The sequence below is a fragment of the Miscanthus floridulus genome, chromosome 5 (assembly GCF_019320115.1).
Source record: "Miscanthus floridulus cultivar M001 chromosome 5, ASM1932011v1, whole genome shotgun sequence".
Lineage (NCBI taxonomy): Eukaryota > Viridiplantae > Streptophyta > Magnoliopsida > Poales > Poaceae > Miscanthus > Miscanthus floridulus.
The window spans coordinates 55,516,238-55,542,591 of NC_089584.1; the positions used below are offsets into that span (position 1 = coordinate 55,516,238).

At 44.9% G+C, this 26,354-nt stretch overlaps 2 protein-coding genes and 1 pseudogene across 2 annotated transcripts; all 3 read left to right on the plus strand.

Annotated features, from left to right (window-relative positions):
- The first annotated feature begins 14,094 nt into the window (after positions 1–14,094).
- On the plus strand, positions 14,095–15,367 carry LOC136454658 (nematode resistance protein-like HSPRO2; annotated as a pseudogene).
- Positions 15,368–16,301: 934 nt separating this feature from the next.
- Positions 16,302–22,975, plus strand: LOC136449986 (nitrate regulatory gene2 protein-like). The gene is made up of 2 exons (XM_066450234.1): positions 16,302–17,670; positions 19,087–22,975. The coding sequence occupies exon 1, from the start codon at positions 16,480–16,482 to the stop codon at positions 17,119–17,121; it is 642 nt and encodes a 213-aa protein (XP_066306331.1). The 5' UTR covers positions 16,302–16,479; the 3' UTR covers positions 17,122–17,670; positions 19,087–22,975.
- A 2,616-nt stretch (positions 22,976–25,591) lies between these two features.
- On the plus strand, positions 25,592–26,059 carry LOC136454659 (protein ROLLING AND ERECT LEAF 2-like). Its single transcript, XM_066455013.1, has one exon. It carries the CDS (start codon positions 25,592–25,594, stop codon positions 26,057–26,059), a length of 468 nt encoding a protein of 155 aa, XP_066311110.1.
- The last annotated feature ends 295 nt before the right edge of the window (positions 26,060–26,354 follow it).

Consider the following 26,354-nt stretch of genomic DNA (forward strand, 5'->3'; position numbering starts at 1 on the left):
TCATTTTGGTTTTCAAAGGATGGACGATAAGGTTAAGGATAGACTAGTTCTAAGTGTCGTTTGGTGTTGAAGAGACACTTAAAGTAGTTTAGGACTTTGTTTTTCCTTTGGCCATACTATTAAGGGGGGTATGGACGGGTAGCTTGACCTAGGTGAGTCTAGTGAGTTAGGTGTGGTGGACACTTGCTAAATCTAGCACTAGGTAGCTCCAAAATAGCCATTAGATCCATTGGAGCAAACTTTATTCACGTATGATGGAGAGTTGGAAGTAAATGGAGGGTCAAATGTTGACCGAACATTGGCTTTGGTGTGACCAGATGCTGGCATAGAGTCTGGTCAGTTCATTTGATCAAGGTGAAGTTGTCTGGAAGTGACTAGACGCTGAGAGGTGAAGTGACCGGATGCTGAGGGCCAGTGTCTGGTCGACTCCAGTAAGGTTCCAGAGAGGGAAAATCATGATCGGACATGTCCGGTCAGTGCTGACCGAACGCTGTCCAGCGTCCGGTCACCATTTGATCACTGGATTTTGGGGTGAACTGACCGGAGCATCCAGTCAACATGACCGGAGCGTCCGATCACCCCATAGAGGCACATAACGATTCATTTTTCAGCCCATGTTATAAATACTTCCTCCATTCGTGTGTGGGGATACTTTTGCTCATTCCAACAACTAATAAACATCTTTGTGAGTGCCAAGAAGAGCAAGGTCCTAGTGAGGTGATTGAGATTTGAGAATCCCAAAGAGAGCCCACATTAGTGAGATCAAGAGTAGCAAAGTGTGCATCCACCCTTCTCATTAGGCTTGTCGTGGTCAAGTGAGAGTTCATACTTGTTACTCTTAGTGATCGCCATCACCTAGATGGCTTGGTGGTGATTGGGAGCTTGGTGATCATCCAGCGGAGCTTGTGGATGACCCAACTTAAGTTGTGAGCGGTTGTGGGTGATTCACCGCAATAGAGTGTCAAAGAATCAACCCATAGAGAGCACTTGATCCTTGCGCAGATCAAGGGGGAGCTACACCCTTGTGCGGGTGCTCCAACGAGGACTAGTGGGGAGTGGCGACTCTCTGATACCTCGGCAAAACATCGCCATGTTCCTCCTTCTCTCTTTACTTTGAGCATTTACTTTGAGCAATTCAATACTTGTCTTTACATTCATAGAATTGCCATGCTAGAGTAGGATTGGAACTTAGGTTGCAAGACTTTTTGGGTGGTAGAACATTAGGAACACTTTCCAGGAACAAGGGGTTAATTGGGCTAACAATAGGTTTTAATTATTGCAAAGAAATTTAGAATTAGCCCAATTCACCCCATCTCTTGGGCATCTTAATCCTTTCATGCGTAACACTACAACATTGGTTACTACCTCTTGTGCCAAAACTAAACGGATTCGGGGTTATGAAGGGACGAAGATTGAGACTTTAGTGGTATGTTTGAGGTGGTATTGGATTTCTTTCTTTCTTGATCAGTAGAAGCAGCAAGGCCGACAACGCATAGAGTCTCGACGCCATGTGGCTCCCTCATCTCACCTCACTCGTGCATGCTCACCACCTCGCGCCCATGTGCATGAGTATACAGACCCAAACTCCCCTACCCTCTCCACTCTCTCCCTCTCCCTTCCCCTTCCCTCTCCTGCTCTCTCTAGCTAGCACCATGCTGCTACCATGCTGCTGCTAGAGCTCCATCACCACCGGCCACTCTCTCGTAGTCGCCCATATAAGGCCGCTGTCGGCTCCGTCGTCGCCTCCTCCCTTGTCCTATGTTGCTTTGCCAACCGCGCTGCTGCCCCTCACCATGCCGCTGCTACACGTGCTGCCCTGCAGCCATGGCCACCTATGGAAGCTTCGTGGCCATGCCGCTGGTGGCTAGCTCGGGCCGAGCTAGTGCTAGTTGTGAGCGTGCCCTACCCCAGCGCCCTGCCTCCGCTACCTCCAGCCACCCTGGCTGCCTGAACCGGCTGGTCCTGATGTCCTCCCCTGCTCGCTCTGTTGTTGAAGAAGGCCAGGGACTTCACGTGGAAATTTGAAGGAAGTGAAGGATCTTTCTGCGAAACTATAGACTCATTTAAATAGTGCCTAAAGGACTTGTTCGCTGAACTTGATTTATGTTTTCTGCAGGGTCCCCGATGGAAGATTTACATCCTTTTTTCTTTGGTTTTTGCAGATTCAAATGATCAACTTTGAAAATTTGTAGTAATTAGTATAAAAATCGTTAAATAGTAAATGAGGACTTTTTGGAATCCTTGTGAAATTATATATGCATTAGATACATAATATTGCATGTTTTAGTTTAAATAATTTGCTGTAAAAATAGATTCATGTAGTTAGGTTTTAAATACTAATTATGTCTTGTCTTTTTCATAACTGTATTTGTTGTGCTCAAATAAATGTGAAATTTTTATGGAGTGCTACTGAGGTGATGGTTGATGTCTGGTAAAAATTTCAAGAGTTTAGGTTTGATGGTTTCAGAGTTATAAAAAACAAATACCCTATGTTGCTTTGCTCCTATTCTGAATAGGTCTGCATTTTTTAATTAATTGGCTCAGTTAAGTTATGAATCATGACTTCATGACAATACATGAGTTTTAGGACTTTTGTAAGATATCGAAAAAGCTAAAGAGCATAATTTTTTGTTAAGTAGATTTTTAGTTAGAGTTGCTTAAATCTCTGTGGCTGTTTCTGCCCAAACCCAGACAAGATTGTCTTGTGGGTACTGTGGGGCCTTTTTAACAGTAGAATTAGCTTTAGGCGTTTATAACAAAGTTGTTTAGAACTTGATAATATTTCTAAAAAGTCTAGAACCACATTTATTGGATAGGTAGAACTCAAGTCATAGCTGTCTAAAGTAGCCAGTCAGATTCTAGTCCATGATTTGGACAGAGATGCAATTATTGAATTAATTGACTATGTTAACTATAGAATCATCTTCTGATGAGAATAAGAAAGTTGTAGGACACTTCCTAATATTTTCAAAAAGTTATGATTCATGATTGTTGGAGGTCTAGAACTCTAGTTATGCTTCTCTGAAGTTCCTATCAGTTTTCTATACCACTGTAGTTGGGCCTGAATGTGCAGTTTTGCTTGTGCAATCATTTTCGTGGTAGAAATAATGTTTTTTGTAGTTGTAGTGAATACCAAAGTTGTAGCTAATTTCATAATATTGCTTGTGTTCAAATTGCATGGCCATAGGCCTGATAATTTAGGAACTATAGATTTTGTAAGTTCATGGTCAGATTTTGCTATGCTCTCTGTATAGATCTAAATGATTGTGTTGTTTGACTTATGTACGCTTTGAATTGTGTCTTGAAGATAATAGAATAAGTGTAGTGACTTTCATGATCTTTCCAAATTGTTAAATATCACCCCTTTTGGTGTTGTAGAGCTCCAGTTATAAGCTTGCGAAGTTGCTTGGCAGAATCTGTCCAAGTCTAGATAGAAATGCTCAGTTGTTCTTGATTGACCTTGTTAATTGTGGAATCACCTTGTTATGATAATAAATATGTTTTATATAATTTAATAATATTTATAGAAAGTTAAAGTTCATGCTTGTTTGATAGTCTGTAACTCTAGTTATGCCGTTTTGAAACTACTACTACTTTTCTGTCCTAATTTTATGCAGATATGAAACATTAGGCATGTTTGACCTAGTTAGCTTTGTAATAAGCTTTTGGGGATAATAACAATGTTGTAGGCAATTTTGTTAGCTTTCCAGAAAGTCTAGGTCACCCCTATTGGATGCTTATATCTCTAGTTAGGGTTAAAACAAGTAACTATTGTGCTGTTGTCCAGATTCCTATACATTTGCTAGGTGATTGCTTTAGCTTGTTGTTGTTTTGGCTAAACATGTGGGTTAATTCTTGATCAATGCATCGGTGCCATATCTGAACTTAAGTTCCATTGTGTGTCATACCTAATATGCTTGCTATCCCTTTATAATAGGTTGGGTGATGGTTAGTTAAATAACTCTAGGTGTCTATGTCTTGCATGATCTTATATTTTCCTTGAATGCTATTATGTAATACAACTCATATTACCAATCCTCATATTCATGCACTTGCATCTTGGATCTCATCTAGGTACCCTAGCTGAACCACGTGAAGGACGTGATGTTGGAAACTGAACCCAAAGACGATGTATGGTGGACCTATTCTGAAGGTGGAAGGACTGGACAAGTGCTAGAATGGGAGATACTCGCCAAGCAAGTGTCATCTAACAAACACCGACCTAGTATTGGATTCTAGGCAAGCCCCGGAGCATTCTAAGTCTCCTAGTGTTTTATAAAATATCACTTGAGTCCTTTATGATTGATGCATTCGGTTATAAGAGTTGATTGGAACACTTGATGCATGGAATTACCTTATCCAGATACAAATACCTTTAACCCTGTGTAGGTCTAGGATTGAATATCTGCTTAGCCATGCTTAGACTAGTAGAAGTTGGGTGATTTCCTATCACCTACGAGATATAGGTGGATATCGAAGCACGGTTGGCTATATTTGCTATCGTGGAAAAGAACCATGGGGTAATGTAAATGGAGATCCGTGCGGGATGTCGATAGAGAAGCAACAAGATATGGAGGTCTTGGGTGTGGATCTATCCCTGTCTGTGTCGATTAAGGACCAGTACCATTGTTGGCGCTTCTGACAAGATTGAACACATACCTGTCACTTAGCTAGGGCTGAATAACTCGTTCTGACCGTGAAGCCGAGTTGCTCAACTCAGGCCGAGCCTCGTTCTATTGTGTGCCCTCTATGAGGAGCAGATCAATAGACCGTGGGCAAGCATGACCTGAGTGACCTGGTTCAGGACCATGGGCAGGCATGGCTTGAGCGACCTAGCTACCATCAGTCCCTAATTGTGCAGCACTGTATGAACCCGCGAAATGTGTATCTGAGTTGTACCAAAGGTGACCTAAGGCTACCTTCATGTGGTATGCCTGGGTTTGTGTTGGGAATAAATTCCTAGCTGGTTGAAAATCGATTTGAAATCGCCGTCTCTCTTCGAATAGTGAGAAACTTGGCTAGTCCCAACATCGTAGTAATTGTATTATGGAATGTGATGGTTCGGATAAACATGGAATTACTACACTGGCTATGGTTACTATTGTATGCTCTTAAAATGATATATCGCATGTTTGGCATAGGATAGTTGCTAATCTAGAGATGGATAGCTATAATTAACTTGATGATAGAATTGTAATTGTATAACTGAGTTAATCGCTTTTTATGCAAAAATGTTGTTACGCTACCTCCACCTATAAAGCCTTGTATACTCCTTGGTGTCACTTTATTTCTGGTTTATGACGGGTAAGTCTAGCTGAGTACATTTGAGTACTCAGGGTTTATCCCACCATGTTGCAGGTGAAGTTTTGGTCTGCTGAAGATGGTGGCTAACCGCCGGTGGGCTCGGTGACTCTATATTTACTTCTCATCTATATGCTTTTATCTGAGGATGTCACTTATACTAGCAATGTATTTGGAACTTCTATTATTGTAATCCTTTGAAAGCTATGTTGTTTTCACTAATCGGTTTTGAAACCCAAACTTGTACTATTATTTGTGAAACCATTTGTAATATTATTTCCACTACAACTCTGCATATGTGATGTGTATTTGCTTAATCACGCGATCTTGGTTGTGATGTTGATTTACCGAGGTCCTTCAGTGACACTCGGCGGACTACTAGGTTTATATAAGTGAAAGTATGCGTGTGTCAACTGTGTTAGCGGGGACAACCTGTACTTGATCTTATATAAATTGGGCGGTTCTATCACAGCTGGCATCAGAGCAAGATTAAGCATAATACTGTCATGTACATAGTTTTAAAAACAAAGTTTTGGTTTTAAAAAGCCTATTTTGACTAAAACTTTAGCTACAGGCAAATTTGTCAAAACTAATTTGCAACACTATGCTAGCGACATCCTCCTTTATGCCTAGTTAAGGACTATTAGGTGGCTATCTAAGTACTAACATGGGGGGGTTTTACTTTCATCGTCCATACGGCATGCTATTGTATGGATGCCATTCACTTGAATGGTAATGTATGGATCAATTGCCTCTACGCCCAGGTAAGTGTGAGTTGTGATAGCATGACCGTCCAACTATCGGTCTAGGGGAGAGTTGGCTATGGTTACTAGAATATTTACATGTTACACACATGTATATATATGAAGGCACTTAATTGTAGGTATATCTGTCAGGTAGCTATGGATATCGAAGTATATATATCTGGGGATGTATATATGGAGAGTATCTTAGTTTACAGCTTTCATTGTGTACTTATTTATCTCTTGTGGGGATGGGCTGCAATGAATTTGCCTGTAGGTACGCTAACCACGAATGCGTAGATTGAATGTAGCTGATGACTAGCTATATATCGAGAGAGTACGTGTTATGCCACCAACATAGAACGTGATTGTCGCCTTAGGCTGGCAATTTTGTGAGGACAAATAGGACAAGCATGCATCATGATTGTGCTTGTGCATAAATATGCTTCCCTCACTTTGCTCTAATACTAAGTAACTTGTGATCCATGTGTGGTTACTATCTTCCCTGTGTGAAGCTAGACAAAATGCCTTGTCCCATGCTGCTTGAATAGCTATGCTGGAAGATAGTGTGTGATTAGCTTTGCCTTGTATGTTTGCTTCCAAAGGAAATAAAAGATAACCGTACCTTACCTCCATGTTTCACATGTTTATGTGTAGTGGTGTTGTTGTAGGTGACTGCTTGTTGTGTGCAAGCTTTGTGCTTAGAAATACTCACTTAAGCTAATTGGATTGAGTGATTCGAAAGGCTTGCTTAAGACCATGATGTAGGTGTCGATGCTCATTATCTAGGTAGTGCCATAGTTGTCGCCTCTTTTGTCCTCAGTAAGCATACGAATGTTGAAGAGTGCTATCCTAGAATAGTGTCCAAGTTTTTGGAATCTCATGGTTGTTGTCTCCAATTAAGTTCTCTCTTCGAAGCCTAAGCCTGTACATGTGTTTGCTAGCCCTTGAATGTTGCGCTACGAAGACCTTTATCCATGCCTTTGTTAAGCCCACGCTTAGTTCCCTTGAATGCTTTCATGTGTCATGGTTGTCCCGCTCCTATGTGGGTTGACCTTGCTTGAAAATCCTTGTCGGATCTCATTGCTCCTTCTTCTACAAATGATCTGGTCAATGCTAATCGCTATCTACCCTGGCTTTAGAACCTTTTCCTTGTAGATCATGTCATTGTTTTATCAACTGAATCCCTAGTCAGTGCCTTGGCTCTATCCCTCAAATCTCATGTATTTTGTCTCCAACTCTTTCAAGTATCTGGATATTTATCAGTCTTAATCTCATGTTGCTCCTCGGTAAGACCAAATCTCATATTAATCTTTATATGGTAATCACTTTGGTGAACACAAGGCATATATGGAAATTAGGCAAGAGTCCCCTGCTTAGTTGTCTTCAGTAATTAGGCTATGTTCTCTTGCGCTGTGTTTTGATCTTTGGATCACCTCCTTGTTGACTCCTAACCTTATGACTACCTTTTCTTGCTATTCCTCCTTCGCATGGTGCTTGCTCCTATGCAACCAAATTTGTGCCACGTGAAAATTCTTGTGGGCTATATGTTTAGTAATGGTGTTATGAGTAGCAACTACGGTGCCACGATGAAACTGAGAGCCTCCTATGGCGCGCGACACAAGGATGTGCTGCTCGGCACACGCTGGTATCGAGGTTTCAGTTATTATCCATTGCAGAACTACATTGATGTGTTATTTTCACATGAGCTCTGCCTTGGTTATCTCTGCTTATCGTGTCAAAAAATCTCTATGTCGAACTAGATGCAATAGGACTCCCTTCCGAAGTCATCCAAAGGATAAACTTTGAGGAACAGGTCACTGACAACAATGTTAATAGACTACAAAAGGTAGTAGACAAGTGACTCTACTTGACTATCCCTGTAATGATGTTGGTCATCTAGTGAGCAACTTATGTCATCCCCGTTGGATCAAAAGGGCACACAACACTTAAAGTTGGACAAGTTATCAATCGAAAGATAAATGGATAGGGATATTATGTGCTGTAATAGGTCACCTAGTGTTTATGAGTTTTCTATCCAAGTCTTGACCTTTATGTGTAAGATGATCAACCGACCTTCTTAGGTGTGACCCCTTTTTGCTGACTTCAATGGCGACCATCTGTTTATGCTTTGACCATAATTTTTATTATCAAGAGTGAAGATTTGGAACCTTTTTGGCGTTCAGAGACAACTGATTAGTTACCAGTAGGAAGATCAATCTCTAGCTAGGTAACGATTCTTTCGTAGCTTCTAAGGTTATGTCTCACCGGACACTGTTAGACGAAGAAATAGCAAAGCTAGTCAGTGATACTAGTACAACTTTCTTCTCCAAGCCCTATGTCGTCAAGTCAAGTCCACCTTGGACAATCACACAGGTAGTGCAAGTTACTGTATCGGCTAAGTAAAGAGCTAGAGAAAGCACATCTCTAGTCTCGGTCAGCATCATTATGTATATGGTGCTATCAAAGGATTTGTTCAGGACTCTATTAGATGAAGCACAGAAGGATAATCAAAGACGTTTCCTTATCTTTGTGGGACTATCACTCCACATGAAGTATGCATTGCGCCCTACAAAAATAGCCCACCAGTCTAATGCTTGTGCATTGTTGAGCTGGTGCCTAAATCAACAGGTTGAAGTTGTTCCCTAGGAAGCACCTGAGGAAAACCCTAGCTTCCATCCTCAGCGAGAAAGCTACCGTGGTTATAACAAAAATTAGAGAGTGCAGAACACCCTCCACAACTGTGTGAAGCAAGGAAAAAGAAGAGCTAGAAATCTATCAAGGTTTTATGGCCCTCCACTAGCTATCTTAAGCTAGTGATTAGTGGCTCAAACATGGTTGAATTCACACCAAACTTGGTAATCTCATTCCTTGCTTAAGGTACTTTGGTGTCTTAAGTTAGGTTTGACAATTGGTTAAGTAAAGCATTGGATTTGAGAGATGTTTTGATAGTTTGGTCCCAAAATTTCAGAACAAAGCAGTTTTGGTAGATGATTTGTTTGGATAGTCAAACAGTGTCCGTTTGAGCTGAATTTTGATCAATAGTTAAAGGACCCTTGGATATAAATGCCTACCAAAATTTGTGCACAATGGAGTAGTAGTTTGTAGGATATGAACTGATTACCGAGAGGTACAGAATCTATGATTTCTCTACTGACTACTAGTATTCCTCATATTAGTAGGTTGTGTTGTAGTTCAGGTCATGTTGGCAATCTGATGACTGTTAATACTTTAGATGCCCTAGAGAAGACTTTTGGAACCCCTTTTTTCCTCACTTTTGCCCTCTGATATCAACAATGCTTGAGCAGTCCTGGTGTTCTACAAGTCAATTTGTGCTTTTCTGAATCGAAAGCAATTTGAAAAGTGTCAAACAACAAATTTCAGGCTTTGATTTTTGAGTTGTTGATTGACATTAGTAAGGAAGCTCCAATGTCAAATGTAGTTCAACAAAGCTAATTTTGCGATAGTGCAAGTCAACCCAACTTACTGCGCCACTGCACCATGAAGGCAAATTATGCTCAACCTACTGAGTAGTATACTGTTTTTCCAGTCGGTGTATACTTGCAACTTTTGTTGACCTCTAGGCCTTGCTAATATCTTTTTTCAGCAAGGATTTCCAAGGTGGACTTGTCCTTGGTACCTTCCATGTGTTTTTACCCACGAGGTTGCCTCGGATTCAACCCAGATAACTGTTGCCACTTGGATACGAGGATTCCCTCAAATAATGATCGTTGAAAATGCTGAGTCAACAGAGTCAGCTATCACATTCACCGCTCACTCAACAGACTCAGATAATATAGTGTTATCATTAGAGAAAGAGAACTACACACATGGAACATTATGTAGTTTTCCATTAGTTGGCATCTAAGAGATTGAACGGTTACAACTGGTACAGACATTGTCTGTTGGTTGCTCGGTTTCTCACAGCCACAAAGAATGCTTACCCCGTCTATAATCTCATTCCTTATGAAGAGTTGTACTCAAGCTACTTTGGTAGAGGACTCCTTTTCGAACTTTGTGAATGAACATTGAACGATTATAATGAGTAGTTTTTAGAAGCTTGCAGTCAAATGAAAGGTTCTCATGGTCCATGCTATATTCACTAGGGAAAATAGATATTATGGGTAATTAGTTTATGGTCTGTAGTACTCTCCGTATCCCGAGAACGTAGTGTTGTGCTATCTTGGAATCCTCCCAAAGTAACAATGCTTCATGGACACCAACGAAGGAAATTCTTCAGACAAAACTTACTACGAAGGGCAAGAATCAAAAATTATCTTGACCAAATTAGCCTCTCTGATACTCCGAAGTTGAGTAGCCTAATGCTATCACTGATGTTGGAAAATGGATGACATGCTCCTCTTCCCTTAAAAGTCTTTTGCACCGAATCTTAGGGCGAGATTCCCATAAGGGGGGAGGGCTGTAACACCCCAAGTGTTTGTCACTAGTTGAGCAATGGGTTTGAGCTCAAACATGACATGTTAATTGGTGATGAAGGTGTCAAGATCAAATCTACAAGAGTGAGCTCCAACTTAAACTTGGACAACGCACCTTTGCTTACATGTGGACCCTTGTTAAGATTATGCAAGAGTAATGTTAAACGTGCTTATTTCATGTACATTACATCAACATGCATCCATCTTGACCAGTGGAAAAGTTTCATTAAGTTTGGAATCAAGAAGTCTCATGAAATGATAAGTTAAAATCTTTCTTGGATTGCTTTATTAAGTGAATGGAATTATAGGTCATCAACCAAACCTTCCTACCTTACCCAAATGACTCTAATAGAACTCTACAACAAAAGTCATGAAGGGTTCGTGTTGAGCAGAAGTCAAGAAAATGCTTCAATTGGTCAAAAACTCTAATTCAAGTGTTACCATGATGCTATTTTGACCGGTGTTGACCCATCACTTACATTACTTGCATGGAGTTGTACCTGATATAAAAGTTGAAGTTCAAGGGGAGTAGAACAAACTTAGTTTTTGTACAAAGAGCCATATCAGCTTGTAAGCAAGCCAAACTAAGGCTCAAGCTTTGAATCTACTGCTGTTTTCAGAGTCCAAAAAAATGTGCTAAGTCTGGGATAACTGAATTTGTGATTTCAGTTTCGTGTACCCCGCTTTGGAGCCTTGTATCTCTTCAACCAGGCCGAATTAGACTTTGGCACTTTAAGCAAAGTTGGAGATATCACGTAACTCTACAACACTGGTTACTACCTCTTGTGCCAAAACTAAACGGATTCAGGGTTATGAAGGGACGGAGATTGAGACTTCAGTGGTATGTTCGAGGTGGTATTGGATTTCTTTCTTTCTTGATTAGCAGAAGTAGCAAGGCCGACAGCGCATAGAGTCTCGACGCCGCGTGGCTCCCTCGGCTCACCTCGCTCGTGCATGCTCACCACCTCTCCCCATGTGCATGAGTATATAGACCCGAAACTCCCGTGCCCTCTCCACTCTCTCCCTCTCCCTTCCCCTTCCCTCTCCTGCTCTCTCCAGCCGGCACCTTACCGCTACCATGCTACTGCTGGAGCTCCATCACCGCCGGCCACTCTCGCATAGTCGCCCAGATAAGGCCGCTGCCGGCCCTATCGTCGCCTCCTCCCTTGTCCTGCATCGCTTTGCCAACAGCGCCGCTGCCCCTCATCGTGCCGCTGCTGCACATGCTGCCCTACAGCCATGGTCACCTATGGAAGCTTCATAGCCATGCCACTGGTGGCTAGCTCGAGCTGAGCTAGTGCCAGCCGTGGGCACGGCCTACCCCAGCGCCCTTCCTCCGCTACCTTCGGCCACCCTGGCTGCCTGAACCGGCCGGTCCCGACGTCCTCCCCTGCTTGCTCTGTTGTTGAAGAAGGCCAGGGACTTTGCACGGAAATTTAAAGGAAGTGAAGGATCTTTCTGTGAAACTATAGACTCATTTAAATAGTGCCTAAAGGACCTATTCGCTGAACTTGATTTATGTTTTCTACAGGGTCCCCGATGGAAGATTTACAACCCTTTTTTCTTTGGTTTTTGCAGATTTGAATGATCAACTTTGAAAATTTGTAGTAATTAGTATAAAAATCGTCAAATAGTAAATGAGGACTTTTTGGAATCCTTGTGAAATTATATATGCATTAGATATATAATATGGCATGTTTTAGTTTAAATATTTTGCTGTAAAAATAGATTCATATAGTTAGGTTTTAAATACTAGTTATGTTTTGTCTTTTCATAACTGTATTTGTTTTGCTCAAATTAATGTGAAATTTTTATGGACTGCTACTGAGGTGATGGTTGATGTCTGGTAAAAATTTCAGGAGTTTAAGTTTGATGGTTTAAGAGTTATAAAAATAACAAATACCCTATGTTGCTTTGCTCCTATTCTGAATAGGTCTGCATTTTTGAATTAATTGGCTCAGTTAAGTTATGAATCATGACTTGATGACAATACATGAGTTTTATTACTTTTCTTAATCTATCCAAAAAGCTAAAGAGCATAATTTTTGGTTAAGTAGATTTTTAGTTAGAGTTGCTTAAATCTCTGTGGCTGTTTCTGCCCAAACCTAGGTAGGATTGCCTTGTGGGTACTGTGGGGCCTTTTTAACTATAGAATTAGCTTTAGGTATTTATAAAAAAGCTGTTTAGAATTTTACAATCTTTCTAAAAAGTCTAGAAACGCATTTATTGGACATGTAGAACTCTAGTTATAGCTGTTTAAAATAGCATATCAGATTTTGTCCATATTTTGGACAGAGATGCAATTATTGAATTAATTGACCTTATTAACTGTAGAATCATCTTATGATGAGAATAAGAAAGTTGTAGGTCACATCCTAATATTTTCAAAAAGTTATGATTCATGATTGTTGGAGGTCTAGAACTCCAGTTATGCTTCTCTGAAGTTTCTATCAGTTTTCGGTACCACTGCTGTTGGGATGAATGTGTAGTTTTGCTTGTGCAATCATTTTTGTGGTGGAAATGAAGTTTTCTGTAGTTGTAGTGAATACCAAAGTTGTAGCTAATTTCATAATATTGCTTATGTTCAAATTGCATGGCCATAGGCCTGACAATTTAGGGACTATAGATTTTGTAAGTTCATGGTTAGATTTTGCATGCTCTCTATACAGATATGAATGATTGTGTTGTTTGACTTATGTATGCTTTGAATCGTGTCCTAGAGATAGTAGAATAAGTGTAGTGACTTTCATGAGCTTTCCAAAGTGTTAAAGATGACCCCTTTTGATGTTGTTGAGCTCCAGTTATAAGCTTGTGAAGTTGCATGGTAGAATCTGTCCAAGTCTGGATAGAGGTGCTCAGTTGTACTTGATTGGCCTTGTTAATTATGGAATCACCTTGTTATGATAATAAACATATTTTAGATAATTTAATAATCTTTCTAGAAAGTTAAAGTTCATGCTTGTTTGATGTCTGTAACTCTAGTTATGCAGTTTTGCGCTTGAGCGCCCATAGGAACGGGCGGCCCGTGGCCTCGAGCCCCAACGCCAGCTTCGCGGACCTTGTTCAGGGCCAATCGACCCCACCCAGCTACCGAACGAGATGGTACGTGTCGTCGTTCTCATTCTCAGCGGCTGCTAGACACCTAGCCTCAGCCTCGGTGGGGAAGGAGTGCCTCGCGACAGCGCTTCGTCCCCTCCTCTAGCTCCAGCGTGGCCATGGCGTTCTCCGGTGTGATCAACCCGCACAGCAGGTTCTCACACAGGGGCCGCATCCTCTCCACCAGCTAGTACTGCTCCACGACCACCAGCAGATCGCCGGCCAACCACACCATGCTGCTCGACGACGGCTGCTTCTCGGCTCCGGCGACGCGCACTAGGTCGTCCATCGGTGGTAGCTCGTCCATGTAGACAAAGTGGAGCAGGGCCTTGAAGACGACGACTTTGATGCCCTCGATCCATATCATCATCTTCCTATCCTTCTTCTTCTTCTTGCCCTTCTTGCTCTTCACCACCTCCGCCCATGTCTTCCAAAGGAGGGCCAGCGCCCACTCATTGACCACCAGCATGTGTGCCTCGAACTCACCGTCCTCCACGGAGAAGGTGACGTTCGATCCCATGCCGGTGTCCAGCAGCCGCTCGAGGTGCCAGGAGATGCTGGGCGGTGACACCACCATGTCCTGCTCTGGGGCCAGCAGGCGTGCGCGTGCGGCGGTCATTATCGTCTTGCTGGCCACCACCTGGAACTCGAAGCTGCACTCCACCGTGAGGCTGTCGTCGGGACCCACGAGACATGAGATGGTTAGGTTTCTACATCCTTCGGCTGGCTCATCGCATCGACACGAGGTCACCTTCTGCTTCACGTCCCTCGCGCTGTCTGACACGCGTGGGAATGGCAGCCGCCGCCAGCTCGCGTGCCGGCTTGAGTCCCTCGCGGCGCGAGAGGTGGAGCTGGTGTTCGCGCTCTGCGAGGGCGACCGGAGCGCACTGCTCGCCGAGCTGAGCGCCTCATGGGGCATGCTCCCGCGGGAGCGTAGCATGTCCTAGGTGTGGCAGCTGCCCGGGAGTGCCGCGGCCATCGTGTGCTAGGTCAGTGAGGCCAACCTGCTCCCACGCGTCGCTGCATGGGACAAGTCCGAGACGCTCGCGGCCAAGATCATGTACGCCATCGAGAGCTAGATGCAGGGCTGCACCTTCACGCTCAGCCTCGGCAAGCCCAACCTCGCCGGCAAGCCCATGCTCGAGTACGACCGCGTCGTGCGCCCGCACGAGCTGCACGCGCTCAAGCCCAGGCCAGTGCCGGAGCCCAAGTCTGGCTACCGCAACCGGGAGCTCGAGACGCTGTTCACCATGTACCAGATACTCGAGTCATGGCTACGCGCTGCGTCGCAACTCCTCACCCGCCTCAACGAATGGATCGAAGCCAAGAACTGGGAGGCGGCGGCCAGCGACTGCTGGATCCTAGAGCGCGTGTGGAAGCTGCTCGCTGACGTCGAGGACCTCCACATGCTGATGGACCCAGACGACTTCCTGTGGCTCAAGAGCCAGCTCGCTGTACGAGCGGCTCTGGGGTCTGACGTGTCGTTCTGTTTCCGGTCCAGGGCACTCCTGCACATCGCTAACACTACTAGGGACCTCAAGAAGCGTGTGCCCTAGGTGCTCGATGTCGAGGTGGACCCCAACGGCGGCCCACGGGTGTAGGAGGCGGCCATGAAGCTGTACCACAGTCGTAGGCGCTGGTGAGGGCGAGGAGGCTGGCAAGGTGGAGCTGCTCCAAGCTTTCCAAGCAGTGGAGGTGGCCGTGAGAAGATTCTTCTCGGTGTACAGGGCGTCGGAAAGTGTGGAGAGGCAGGCACCAGTTCACCGTCCCGGGCCACAGCGCCGTGCGTAGGACCCACAACAATGGTGAGTTCATCCGTTCCGGCGCCTTCGAGGTGGGCGGCTACGAGTGGCGGATCCTGTGCTACCCGTCGAGATACGACGACGAACACGACGGGCACGAAACCGTCTTGCTGCAGCTGCAGGTGGCGACGACTCCCATGGATCCCGATGTCGTCTTGGAGGCGTCGGGGAGCATCGCCATCGGTGATGGCAGCAGCTCTGTCTCCGAGTCTGAGAGCGAAAATGATTTCTGCTGCATGGCCGATTTCTGCGGCGCCTCCGATGTGTTCGCCATCCCCGGGGACTTCAACCTCACCCTGCTCGACTACCTCATCGCGGAGCTGGGGCTGAGCCTCGTCGGACGACAGCCTCACGGTGGAGTGCAACGAGCTCAACGCCGGGTACACGGGGTCGAGGGCGCACACAAGGTCGGCAAGGGCGCGCTCGAGTGCGCGGTTTGCCTCAGCGAGTTCGACGACGACGAGATGCTCCAGCCGCGGCGATAGCACACGCCATGGCGTCAGCGTCTGGACAGGAGCAGGAAGGGTGAGCGCGTAGAAGATAAAGAAAGGTAGGGGATTTTCTGCAAATGTACTTTGAATTTAATATTAAATAAATATGTATGGACCTACAGTGAACCATTTTAAAAGTTTATAGACCTAAAAAAGCCACTTTGAAAGTTGATAGGACCTAACTGAAACCTTCTCACAAGTTAATGGATCTCTGGTGCATTTAACTCTTCATTTTATCATATCTATCTCAAGTTATTACATTTCTCAAATAAAATCGCAAAGGTATTATCACACGCGTAAATTACTAGTTAGTCAGTTGTAAAGACTCGAGCGGGGAAAACATTTTTAATATAAAACCTTGCAGTTACTAGAAAATAAAAAAGAGAAAATAAGAAAACAGAAGAGAAAAGAACAAGAGTCCTGCTCCGTCACTTTGCCCACTCTGCAGCTGCACGGGCACCCACACAGTTCATCCAACGCCACCGGGCCTCAACAATCTCCCCACCTGCCGCCGCCGCCGCCGCCGCCGCATCAAGCGCTAGAACTAGGAACCCCTCCCAAAGAATCTCAAGAAGACAAGGACACCGTAGAGTCGCCGCCAGCCGCTTCGATGGGGTGCAGGCAGATCGATCAGGAGGAGGCGGTGTGTCGGTGCCGGGAGCGGAAGCGGCTGATGGCCGACGCCGTGGTCTCGCGGAACGGTTTTGCTGCCGCCCACACTGGCTACACCGTCCGCCTCAAGAGCACCGGCGGCGCGCTATCCGATTTCGCCCAAGGCGAGGCGCCCAACCTAGCCTGGTGTCCTCCCATACCCACCACGCTCCCGCTGCGGCGGCGGCATCTGTCTCGACTCCGCCAGGCCCTTCCGCAGCTTCCGTCAGCAGCCCCTCCCCGCCGCCGCCGCCGCCATTCGCCGACTTCTCTCATTCTAGCCTCCAAAGGTCCTCCTCCACTCCCAATATTCCTAGAGATTCCTAAGCCGGAGCCGAGGGCCCCCGCCAAAAAACGCCCTCCTGCCGATGCTCCTATACGAGAGGAGGATGAGGATGAGGACGAGGAGGAAGACGATGGGCATATCAAGACCGACAGCGACAGCGACAGCAGCGACGACGACGATAGTGATGAAGACGACGATCACCATGAGCATGACGATGTTAATGTGGACGGCATGGAGCATGGACACCAATCAAAGCGGATTTTGATGAGTAGTGTGGGATCTTCTCCAGTAACACCACCTCCGCCTCAAGGCTGAACCAGACCCCACCAACGCCTGCCACCGCAATGCTACCGCCCCCAGTGCTGGAGTCACAGATGGCTACCTGGGATTACTTCTTTGGCCCAACTCCCACCCCACCACCCACCCTAGAGCAGCCTGCTGATGATACTTTGTGGATGGAAAGGCGTGATACTGAGCCAGTGGCTGAGGTGAAGGCACCTGTGGCAAAACCAGTTGTTAGTGAGCCAGCTGCTACTGAGGAAAGGCCACCACAGACGGACGCAGAGAAGGAGAAAGCAATTGAGGAGATGGTGGCTAATCTACCGCCATCGAAACCTATTGTGAGGAAACCACCCAAAGCACCTGGCCCACCACCAGCAGCACACTACCAGCATGCCTCTTCGATGGGTGCAGTTGAAACTCGGAAGGGGAAGGTAATGGTGGCATCAGGAACTGCCAGTTTGCTACATATTGTTACGCAACTTGATGATCACTTCCTTAGAGCTTAAGAGAGTGCACATGATGTGTCAAAAAAATTGGAGGCCACCTGAATGCATTATCACTCCAACCTTGCTGACAGCCGAGGCAAGTATTGGTGCTACTCAATTTGCTTCCTAATGTTTATGTGATGCTGCACACCTATTGAGTCCAAAAAATATAGCATGTTACTTTTAACTTGCTTTTGGATCGATTTCAAATTGTTGCTCTTGTGTGTCAATATATACTTTCGGAATCACAAAATGTGGAGTTCAGAATTCTGACCTTCAGTTGTAATGTGACAAGCATGAGATATCTTATAGCTTTAGTAATAGCAACACATTTGTTTTTTCCCCTATGTGATCCACTAGAAACTAAGTTCCTTTTATATTTTGTAGCAGTAGCACCTTGAAACATTATTTTATATATATAGGCTTATTTATCTAAATTTTAGAATGCCTGGTTGTAGTGCAAGTTTACTAAGGACATCAATTTTGTTTTTTGCCCAAGATCATTACTTTTATTGAAGGTTTATTACATGATTCTTGATGCGAATACAAAATTTGGCTGAAGATTTTATGCTGTAACCCAGTTGATGGCTTGGAAAATTGTTTTAGAAGTTTCCTGGCTGTATAGCCACCTCAGTGAACAGATTACTTTATCCTCTGTTGTCATATCCTTAGACATTGAAGTAATGAGTGCAAACTTTCTTCAGAAAGCTATGTGGATCATCAAATCAATTGTAATAAATGCTTTAAATTGTTTCAACACGTGCACTCATTTGAAGTGGAAACACTCAGTTTGGCCTAATACTTTGATTCCATACTTGTGCTTTGCCAGAGTTTCCTCATGTTTCATTTATATTTACTTTATTCTTTATAGGTGGTTTCATATCATACACGTATTGCATGCTGGTTTCGAAAAAAAATTCTTTTATCCTGTTAATGTGTTTGATCCAAGGTTTATGATTAGATCATTGAGCAGCATGATGAAGGCTCAACAAGTTATTTGCGAGTAAACTAGTCATTATTAGTACTATTTTATTACTGTCATTCCCTACTTTCTATTCCTTTGCTTTGGACACAAATTTTAGTAACATATCAATGATGTAAGTTTCTTCAATTTTATTATGAGCCAACTGCATAAATGCACAGGTAATTTTGGTAAATGTTACAGAATGCCCAGATATATTGCTTACTGGCACAAAATATTTGGTCTTTGGCCCAAGCATCGCATATAATTTCATTAATGTGATAAAAAGATACGAGCAGCATGTACAACGCGTTAATGCCCATTTCATATCTGGCTGCCGCCAGCTGTCCCCATGATTGGAAATTGGACAATTTTCTTGATTACATGACAAAATCACATATGAAAACTTGTTGCTGAGATGTCATTAATTTTTTGCACAGCTCGAGCTCTGAGATCCGAGATTGGATATGTAGTATTTAGATTAAATTAAAGTGATGTCCAAACTATAAACAAAATGAATCATCTAAACTCCTTTGTGATGGTGCGGTCCAGGGTCATCGGCGGCAGGGGGGCCACGGCCGGTGGCAGCCGCAGCATGAGCGTCGGAAGGTGTCTGCCCAGTCCCTGTTGCAGGAGTGGGACTAGGCAGCGTGCCAACAAGAGGAGGCACCAGCTCACCTGCAGGCCTGGCGGATGGCAGAGGGGCCAGCAGGAAATTACCGACTGAGATGATGTAGTCGTCGAAGGCCAGCGAAGAAGACCACGAACGCTCGACACCCGAAACGGGTGGAGCTACCGTGGGAGGGCATGGCTGCTCAACACCCGTAGAGGGTGGAGCTACCGTCGTCAAATCCTGCAGCAAAAAATCAAGAGCCGATGGGGCTGTTGAACAGCCGCAAATGGAAAGACTGTCTCATCAAACACAATGTGACGAGAGACATGGACGCGGCGTGTAGATAAATCCATGCAGCGATAGCCTTTGTGAGCGGAGGGGTAACTGAGGAACACGCAAGTAGCAGAGCGTGGAGAAAGTTTATCGGAAGTCGTGGCACTAAGGTTTGGGTAGCATAAACTCCTAAAAACCTGGAGATGAGAATAATCAGGAATCTTATTACGAAGGACCTGAAAAGGGAGGAGGGGCGATGGTTGAGCACATAGGTGGTGGTAGCTAGAGCCTCCGTCCAGTAAGCAGGGGGCATAGAGGCATGAATGAGCATGGTGCACACTACATTGTTGAGGGTGCGAAGCATCCGTTCTGCTTTGCCATTTGTGGGGAAGTATAGGGGCACGACATTTGCAACAAGATACCTTTGCTGGACAGCAAGGAAGTGGTAGCAGTGTTGATGAACTCGGTGCCGTTATCAGCCTGAAAGCACTTGGGCAGGGAGCCGAACTGGGTCTGGGTGTAAGCGAGGAAATCAACAATATGAGAATGAACATCAGATTTATGGCGCAAAGGAAAAATCTAGACAAAGTGACTGTAATCATCAACTATGACCAAATAATATTTGAAGCCAGAAGTGCTCAACACAGGAAACATCCATACATCGCAATGAAGAAGCTCAAAAGGAGCAGAAGTACTAGAACTGGAACTAGCAAAAGGCAGATGCTTGTGTTTGCTAAGTTAACAATGTGGTGCTTTATTACAATTTATTGCCGACAATTTACAAAAAGTGGAGACAGCTACAGGATTGGGATGACCAAGACGGTGATGTCACAGGGATGATGAAACAGCAAGGTTGTAGGCGGTAGAGGTGGACGGCGAGGCTGACATAGGAAGGGTGTAGAGATCCCATCACTATTGCAATGAAGAATCACGCGAGAGGTCTGCAGATCCTTAACAGAGAAACCAAAGGCATCAAATTCGATAGAACAATTATTGTCACATGTGAATTGGCGAACAGAAAGTAAGTTTCGAATAAGATTAGGCACAACAAGAATATTGTTCAAAATGAAGCTAGTTCCAGCAATTGGGAGAATAGAGGTGCCACGACCAGAAATAAGCAAAGTGTGACCATTGCCTACGGTGATGAAGGAAGGAGGGATAGGAAGGCGAGTGAGGAGCATACCATCAGAAGATGACATGTGGGAGGCGCTGCTGTTGAGGACCCAAGGACCAGCGCCCGAGAGCTGTACTCTATCTCTAATACTTTCCTTTTAGGATGCTTTCAGTCTCCAAATGACACACTGTGGCATTGCTTTCTATATCTGTGTGCTAGCAAATGTTACTAACCTTTGAGATTTGAGAAGATGATCACTCCAGTAGTGGAGATAGTTATATATATAGAGCCTCATGGGCCATATGGGCCTATATTAGATGGACCTTCATATGCTTAACACCCCCCTTCAAACTCAAGGTGGAAGTGGAGGATCTGAAGCATTGAGTTTGATCAAGTGAAGCCGATGCCGCTCTCGAGTTTGTGCTTTAGTGAAGAAATCAGCTGCCGCTCTCGAGTTTGTGCTTTAGTGAAGAAATCAGCCAACTGCAGCTCAGAAGGCACATACCGAAGAGCAATGGTTTTCTGATGACAATGAGACCGAGTAAAGAAGGCATCAACACCAATGTGTTTAGTAAGTTCATGCTTCATAGGATCATTGGCAATTTGTATAGCTCCTGTATTGTCACAAAGAAGAGGTGTGGTGGCAACATCACAAGAAATCCCAAAGTCAGCCAACAACAATCGAAACCATACAAGCTCTGAAGTAATAGTGGCAAGTGCTCGAAGTTCTGCCTTCGTACAAGAGCGAGATACAGCTGCCTGCTTCTTGGACTTCCATGCAATAGGAGAGGAGCCAAGAAGAATACAATATCCGGTGATGGAATGACGATCCGTTGAGTCACTCGCCCAAGTGGAGTTCGAGTAAGCATGTAGCTGAAGCGGACTATTACGGGCATAGAATAAACATCGAGATGCTGTCCCCTGCGGACAAGGCTCCTGAGAGGCACCCTTTGGTGTACTGAACTTCTGAGAAGCAGCCAACACACTATGAGACACATGCATGGAAGAGGTCATAGACCGGAGACGTGTCTCTTCAGCGAGCAAATCTGACAGTGCCTTTGACATGGTTAGAATGGAAGAATCATGAAGCAACCGAGTACGTATGGAATCAAATTCCGCTCTTACACCCATGATAAAACGATAAGGAACTTTTCAATAAAATTTGTGGGCTGGACAATCATCAGCTGTACAGTCAGGCACCATAGAGGTCAAGGATCCCATCAGACGACCAAAAGTTGAGAAGTACTCATCAACAGACATGTCTTGCTGCTCAATAACATGAGCTTGCTGCATAAGAGTGTGCAAAACATAGCGCGCCTTCAAGCATGACCAGATAGCCTTGGCTGTTTTACACTTGGACAGACTCATAATCATAGATTGCTTAGTACTGTTAACCATGGCAGCCATCACCTTGCCATCAATAGTCTGCCAAGTTTTGACATCAGCAGCATTACTCCGATCTTGCTGAAACGCAGGAGGATCATCAGTGAGATGAAAAAGGAGCCCATGACCCCTTAAAGCAGTTTCCACACAATGCCCACTCTGGGTAATTCTGACCATCAAGGGTAATATTTATAACAGTAGTGTTGATCTGAGACATGACTAAAAATTTGGAGCACCAACCAACAGTGAGAGCAGGAGGATCATCAGTGAGATGAAAAAGGAGCCCATGACCCCTTAAAGCAGTTTCCACACAAAATGCCCACTCTGGGTAATTCTGACCATCAAGGGTAATATTTATAACAGTAGTGTTGATCTGAGACATGACTAAAAATTTGGAGCACCAACCAACAGTGAGAGAAGTCTGTTACCACCGTTCTTGAAAGCAGCAACAGGAGATTGTCTCTGTGGAAAAAGAGGATGAAGCTGGTTGCAGGAGTCCAAATCTCCACGGGCGGACAGCAGGAAGCCGGGCGGATGACAAGTGTGAGACCACACAGACAGGCACAGACGCGCACACAGGCAGACCCGCAAGTGAGGGCAGACGACTTGGATGAAGGTCGCGTGGGCTGCCCACACACGACGTGGACGAAGACGTGCTCGTAGGAGAAGGGGCGTTGACGACGCTGAGCGGATGACGAATCCCCATGGCGCAGAAGACGGGCCGCTCACGCATAAGACGGGCCGCGGACGGCACTCATGGACGCGACACAGCGCAGATGGGCGCGATACGAGTGGACGGGATTCCGCACCGTGGTAAGATGCGCGCGTGACGAAGACTGACGAGGCGAACGGCAACAGGCCGATCCGCGCGAAGAACAGTGGATCCCGCGAGTGACGAATACGGACAGGGCGAACGGCGACAGGCCTGATCTGTAGCCTGGAAAAAAATGGATCTTGGGTGATTAGGGATTAGATGAGCCCTAATTCGACCCCTAAACCTTACTTTGTTACCATGTTACTAACCTTTGAGATTTGAGAAGGTGATCACTCCAGTAGTGGAGATAGCTATATATCTAGAGAGCCTCATGGGCCTTAGATGGGCCTTCATATACTTAAGAGCAAACATACTGGAATTGTAATGGTATTGAAATACTTCTTACTTTTAATGGATTCTAGTATGATTTAATGAGACAACTTAAAAGCCTAAATGTAAGAGCCCTGTTGGGAGGGGGGGGCTAGGGGTGCGGCGGCTAGGGTTAGGGGCGGCGGCTAGGGTGGAGGAGAGGTGGCGGCTAGGGTTTGGGGAGAGAGGAGAAGGAGATGGCGCAGGGAGAGAGGAGAGGGAGACGCTAGAGAGAGAGAGAGAGAGGAGAGGGATATGGAAGCCCTTACGCTGTTCTTTCTTGATTCTAGATGATTACAATACCTCTGTATTTATAGTCTCGAGTAGACTTGCATCTTATGTAATATAACGAGGAAGGTCCTTATAGAATTGGACTCCTTTGGATCCTATCTAATCTAAACCGACTCCTCGCGACGGCGGCGTGCGCGCTATAGTACCATGTGAACAGTACCCATGGCACTTCCCTATCCCTCTCCTCTTTGGGCCTCCTTGGGCCTATCGCCTATCATTAGACGTATGACACTAAATATTTATATGCATATTGCTGATCAATTTGTTCAAAAAAAGAAATTGACCATGTGGATTCTAGCATGGCAACTGACAAGCTTAAATATTTATATGCATATTTAATGTGGTAGCATTAGTTGTACCTTTCTATAGTACTTTTGTGTGTTGGCAGTAGTAAACAACTGAAGATGGGCCTTGCACATACAATTTGTTATAATATAAAATGCATTCTTAACTGACAGGTATGTCCTACTGTATAGAACTTTATACCTAGATAAACTATTACCCCTTCTGTCCAAAAAGGATATCAACCTTTTCTCTTGAACTTTTCTGAGTCATGTACTGAACTTTATAGCACGCAAAGACGCAATCAATAGTGTCTTACTAAACATCATGGTCCTTGATTATTTATTTAAGAATTGAGGTTTGCTTCAAATTTTCAATCAAGCAAATCATTAGAAAGACGTGAAAAGAAAATATACCTTCTAAGGGTTCTTGACAAACCATCACCTTTTACTTCCATGTCAACAGGGTCTATCTAATATAGGTGATATTTAAACTTATTTTCTATGTAAGTTTATCATCCAATTTCCACATTGACATCACTCTATTTTAATTCAATCTTTTTATTTGTCTCACCATGGAATAGGGAGCAAAAAAAATATGTCTGTTACTTTCTCTTCCTCGCATTGCATCCTGACGGAGGTTTCTACACTGAGGTTAATATAAAATTGCTTGAGGTGTATGTTGTTACTAAATATCTACCTAAATCAAGAGAAGAATCATTGGAGAACACCTGTACGTTTGATTGTTGATAGGCCTTCACGTACTATTAAACCCAGCATGTTGGTAAAGTCCATGCTCCAAGTCTGTCCGTGCTTCGAGTAGCCGCAGTATGTAGAGCCTACAACGGAGCGGTGGCTGAAGCAGTACTGCAGTAGACAGTGGTGCACTGGAGCTGGGCAATAGGCTTCCAGAATGCCTCCTGTCTGGAACCGGCTTGTGGCTGCGCTTTCCCCAAGCATGGGGGACACACTGCTTTATCTCTTTCTGAACCTTATCACTTCTCCATATGGCTTATCTTTTCTTCTCCCTGGTTTATCTCTTCACGCCACCATGCCTGCAGCAACCAGCAGACCACGGGCAAGCGGCAAACCACAGTAGGCAAGTGCAGTAGCGTGGGTACCCATGACGAGTGTGCCATGACGGATAGCAGAGCACCACAACCGGCAAGCGCGGTGACGTGGCCACCCACGATGGGCAAGCGTTGTGGCACAGCCACACTCGTACGGCCAGCAAAGTGCGGCAGTAGAGCCACCCACGTCAGGCATCGTGCTACAACAGGCAAGGATGACGGTATGGCCACCCATGGTGAGCGCTGCCAAATCAGGCGGCGGCATGGTCACATTGTGCAGCGGTGTGCACATCCACGTCGAGTGAGCCGCGGTGGGGATTCACCGGAGGCAGTAGCGGACCTGGAACATTTTCTGAACCTGGTGGTTTAACAGGCTAAATAGCAGAGTAGGCCTAATCTCCACTGTACATGGGCTATACATTAATTAGATCCAGTGGAGTTCAACGCCGAGGAGCCTGGGCGGAGGCCCAGGGTCACCGGGCCCTCGGTCCGCTTGTGACCGAAGGAATTCCTTCACCGCCTCCTCTCGCCGTTACCTTTGAGAGTGGAGAGAGGAGATAAAAATGGGGAGAAGAAAAATGATGAGGAGAAACATGGATCTATCTGTTGGCGTGAATGTTTTTTATATGATGGCAGGGGTGTTGGGGGTGGGGGCACCAACTTCACCATGGGTTGAGTTGTGTCTCTTTAGTCAATGTCAAAAATAGAAAATTAAGTTTTTCAATCAACAGACTATCACAAACTAATGAATTCATGAGTGATGGCCTCAATAAACAAATAAATTGCTTTACATTTTCTGTTGGATTTGTCTTGTTGAATGAGGAGAAATGTCTGCTATATATGGCTTGCTGTCACTGGCAGACTTTGGAACTTTTTTCTTATCATTTCCCCATATTTACCTTTTGCTGAATGGCCAAGATGTGGAGTTCTATGCACCGTCATCATCGAAGTCAGTTTCTGATCATTTCTGGAATAAGAGGATTTGAGATTCCTCCTGTTCCAAGAGAGACAACTGATTCTCATTACATCCAGACTTGTGAGCTACGTGACATTGTTAGGGAGTGGCATACGCAGTTTGAGAAACTGATAGACAATCAGAAAGCATACATCAGAGCGCTCAATGCATGGCTGAAGCTCAATCTCATCCCAATTGAGAGCAACATAAAGGAGAAGGTCTCCTCCCCTCCAAGGCTGGTGGATCCACCCATCAAGCACCTGCTGCACGCCTGGCATGACGAGCTCGAAAGGCTTCCAATTGAGCTTGCAAAAACAGCCATTAAAATTTTTGCCGAAGTCATAAGCAATATCGTGCACCTTCAGGAGGAGGAAGTAAACCTAAGGAGGAGGTGTGATGAAACTCGTAGGGATCTGACCTGAAAGAGGGCACAGTTTGAAGATTGGCATCAAAACTACTTGGAGAGACGGGCAGCATTTGGTGAGGATACAAACCCAGATGCAGCAGAAACTCAAAACATAGATCCTGTCGAGGATAGGAAACGCAACATCGAGGAATTAGAGGTTCGGCTGAGAGAGGAGGGGCACCATCTTAGGCATGCCAGGCAGGTGCGGGAGAAATCACTTGCAAACCTCCGGACACACCTGCCAGAACTTTTCAGGAACATGGCCGATTTTGCTTACTTTTGCCGTGACATGTACAATAATCTTAGAAAAA

Bases quoted from the DNA above. Each gene is read 5' to 3' on its own strand.
- LOC136454659 (XM_066455013.1), top strand. From the start codon at position 25,592: ATGGCCAAGATGTGGAGTTCTATGCACCGTCATCATCGAAGTCAGTTT.
- LOC136449986 (XM_066450234.1), top strand. From the start codon at position 16,480: ATGGGGTGCAGGCAGATCGATCAGGAGGAGGCGGTGTGTCGGTGCCGG.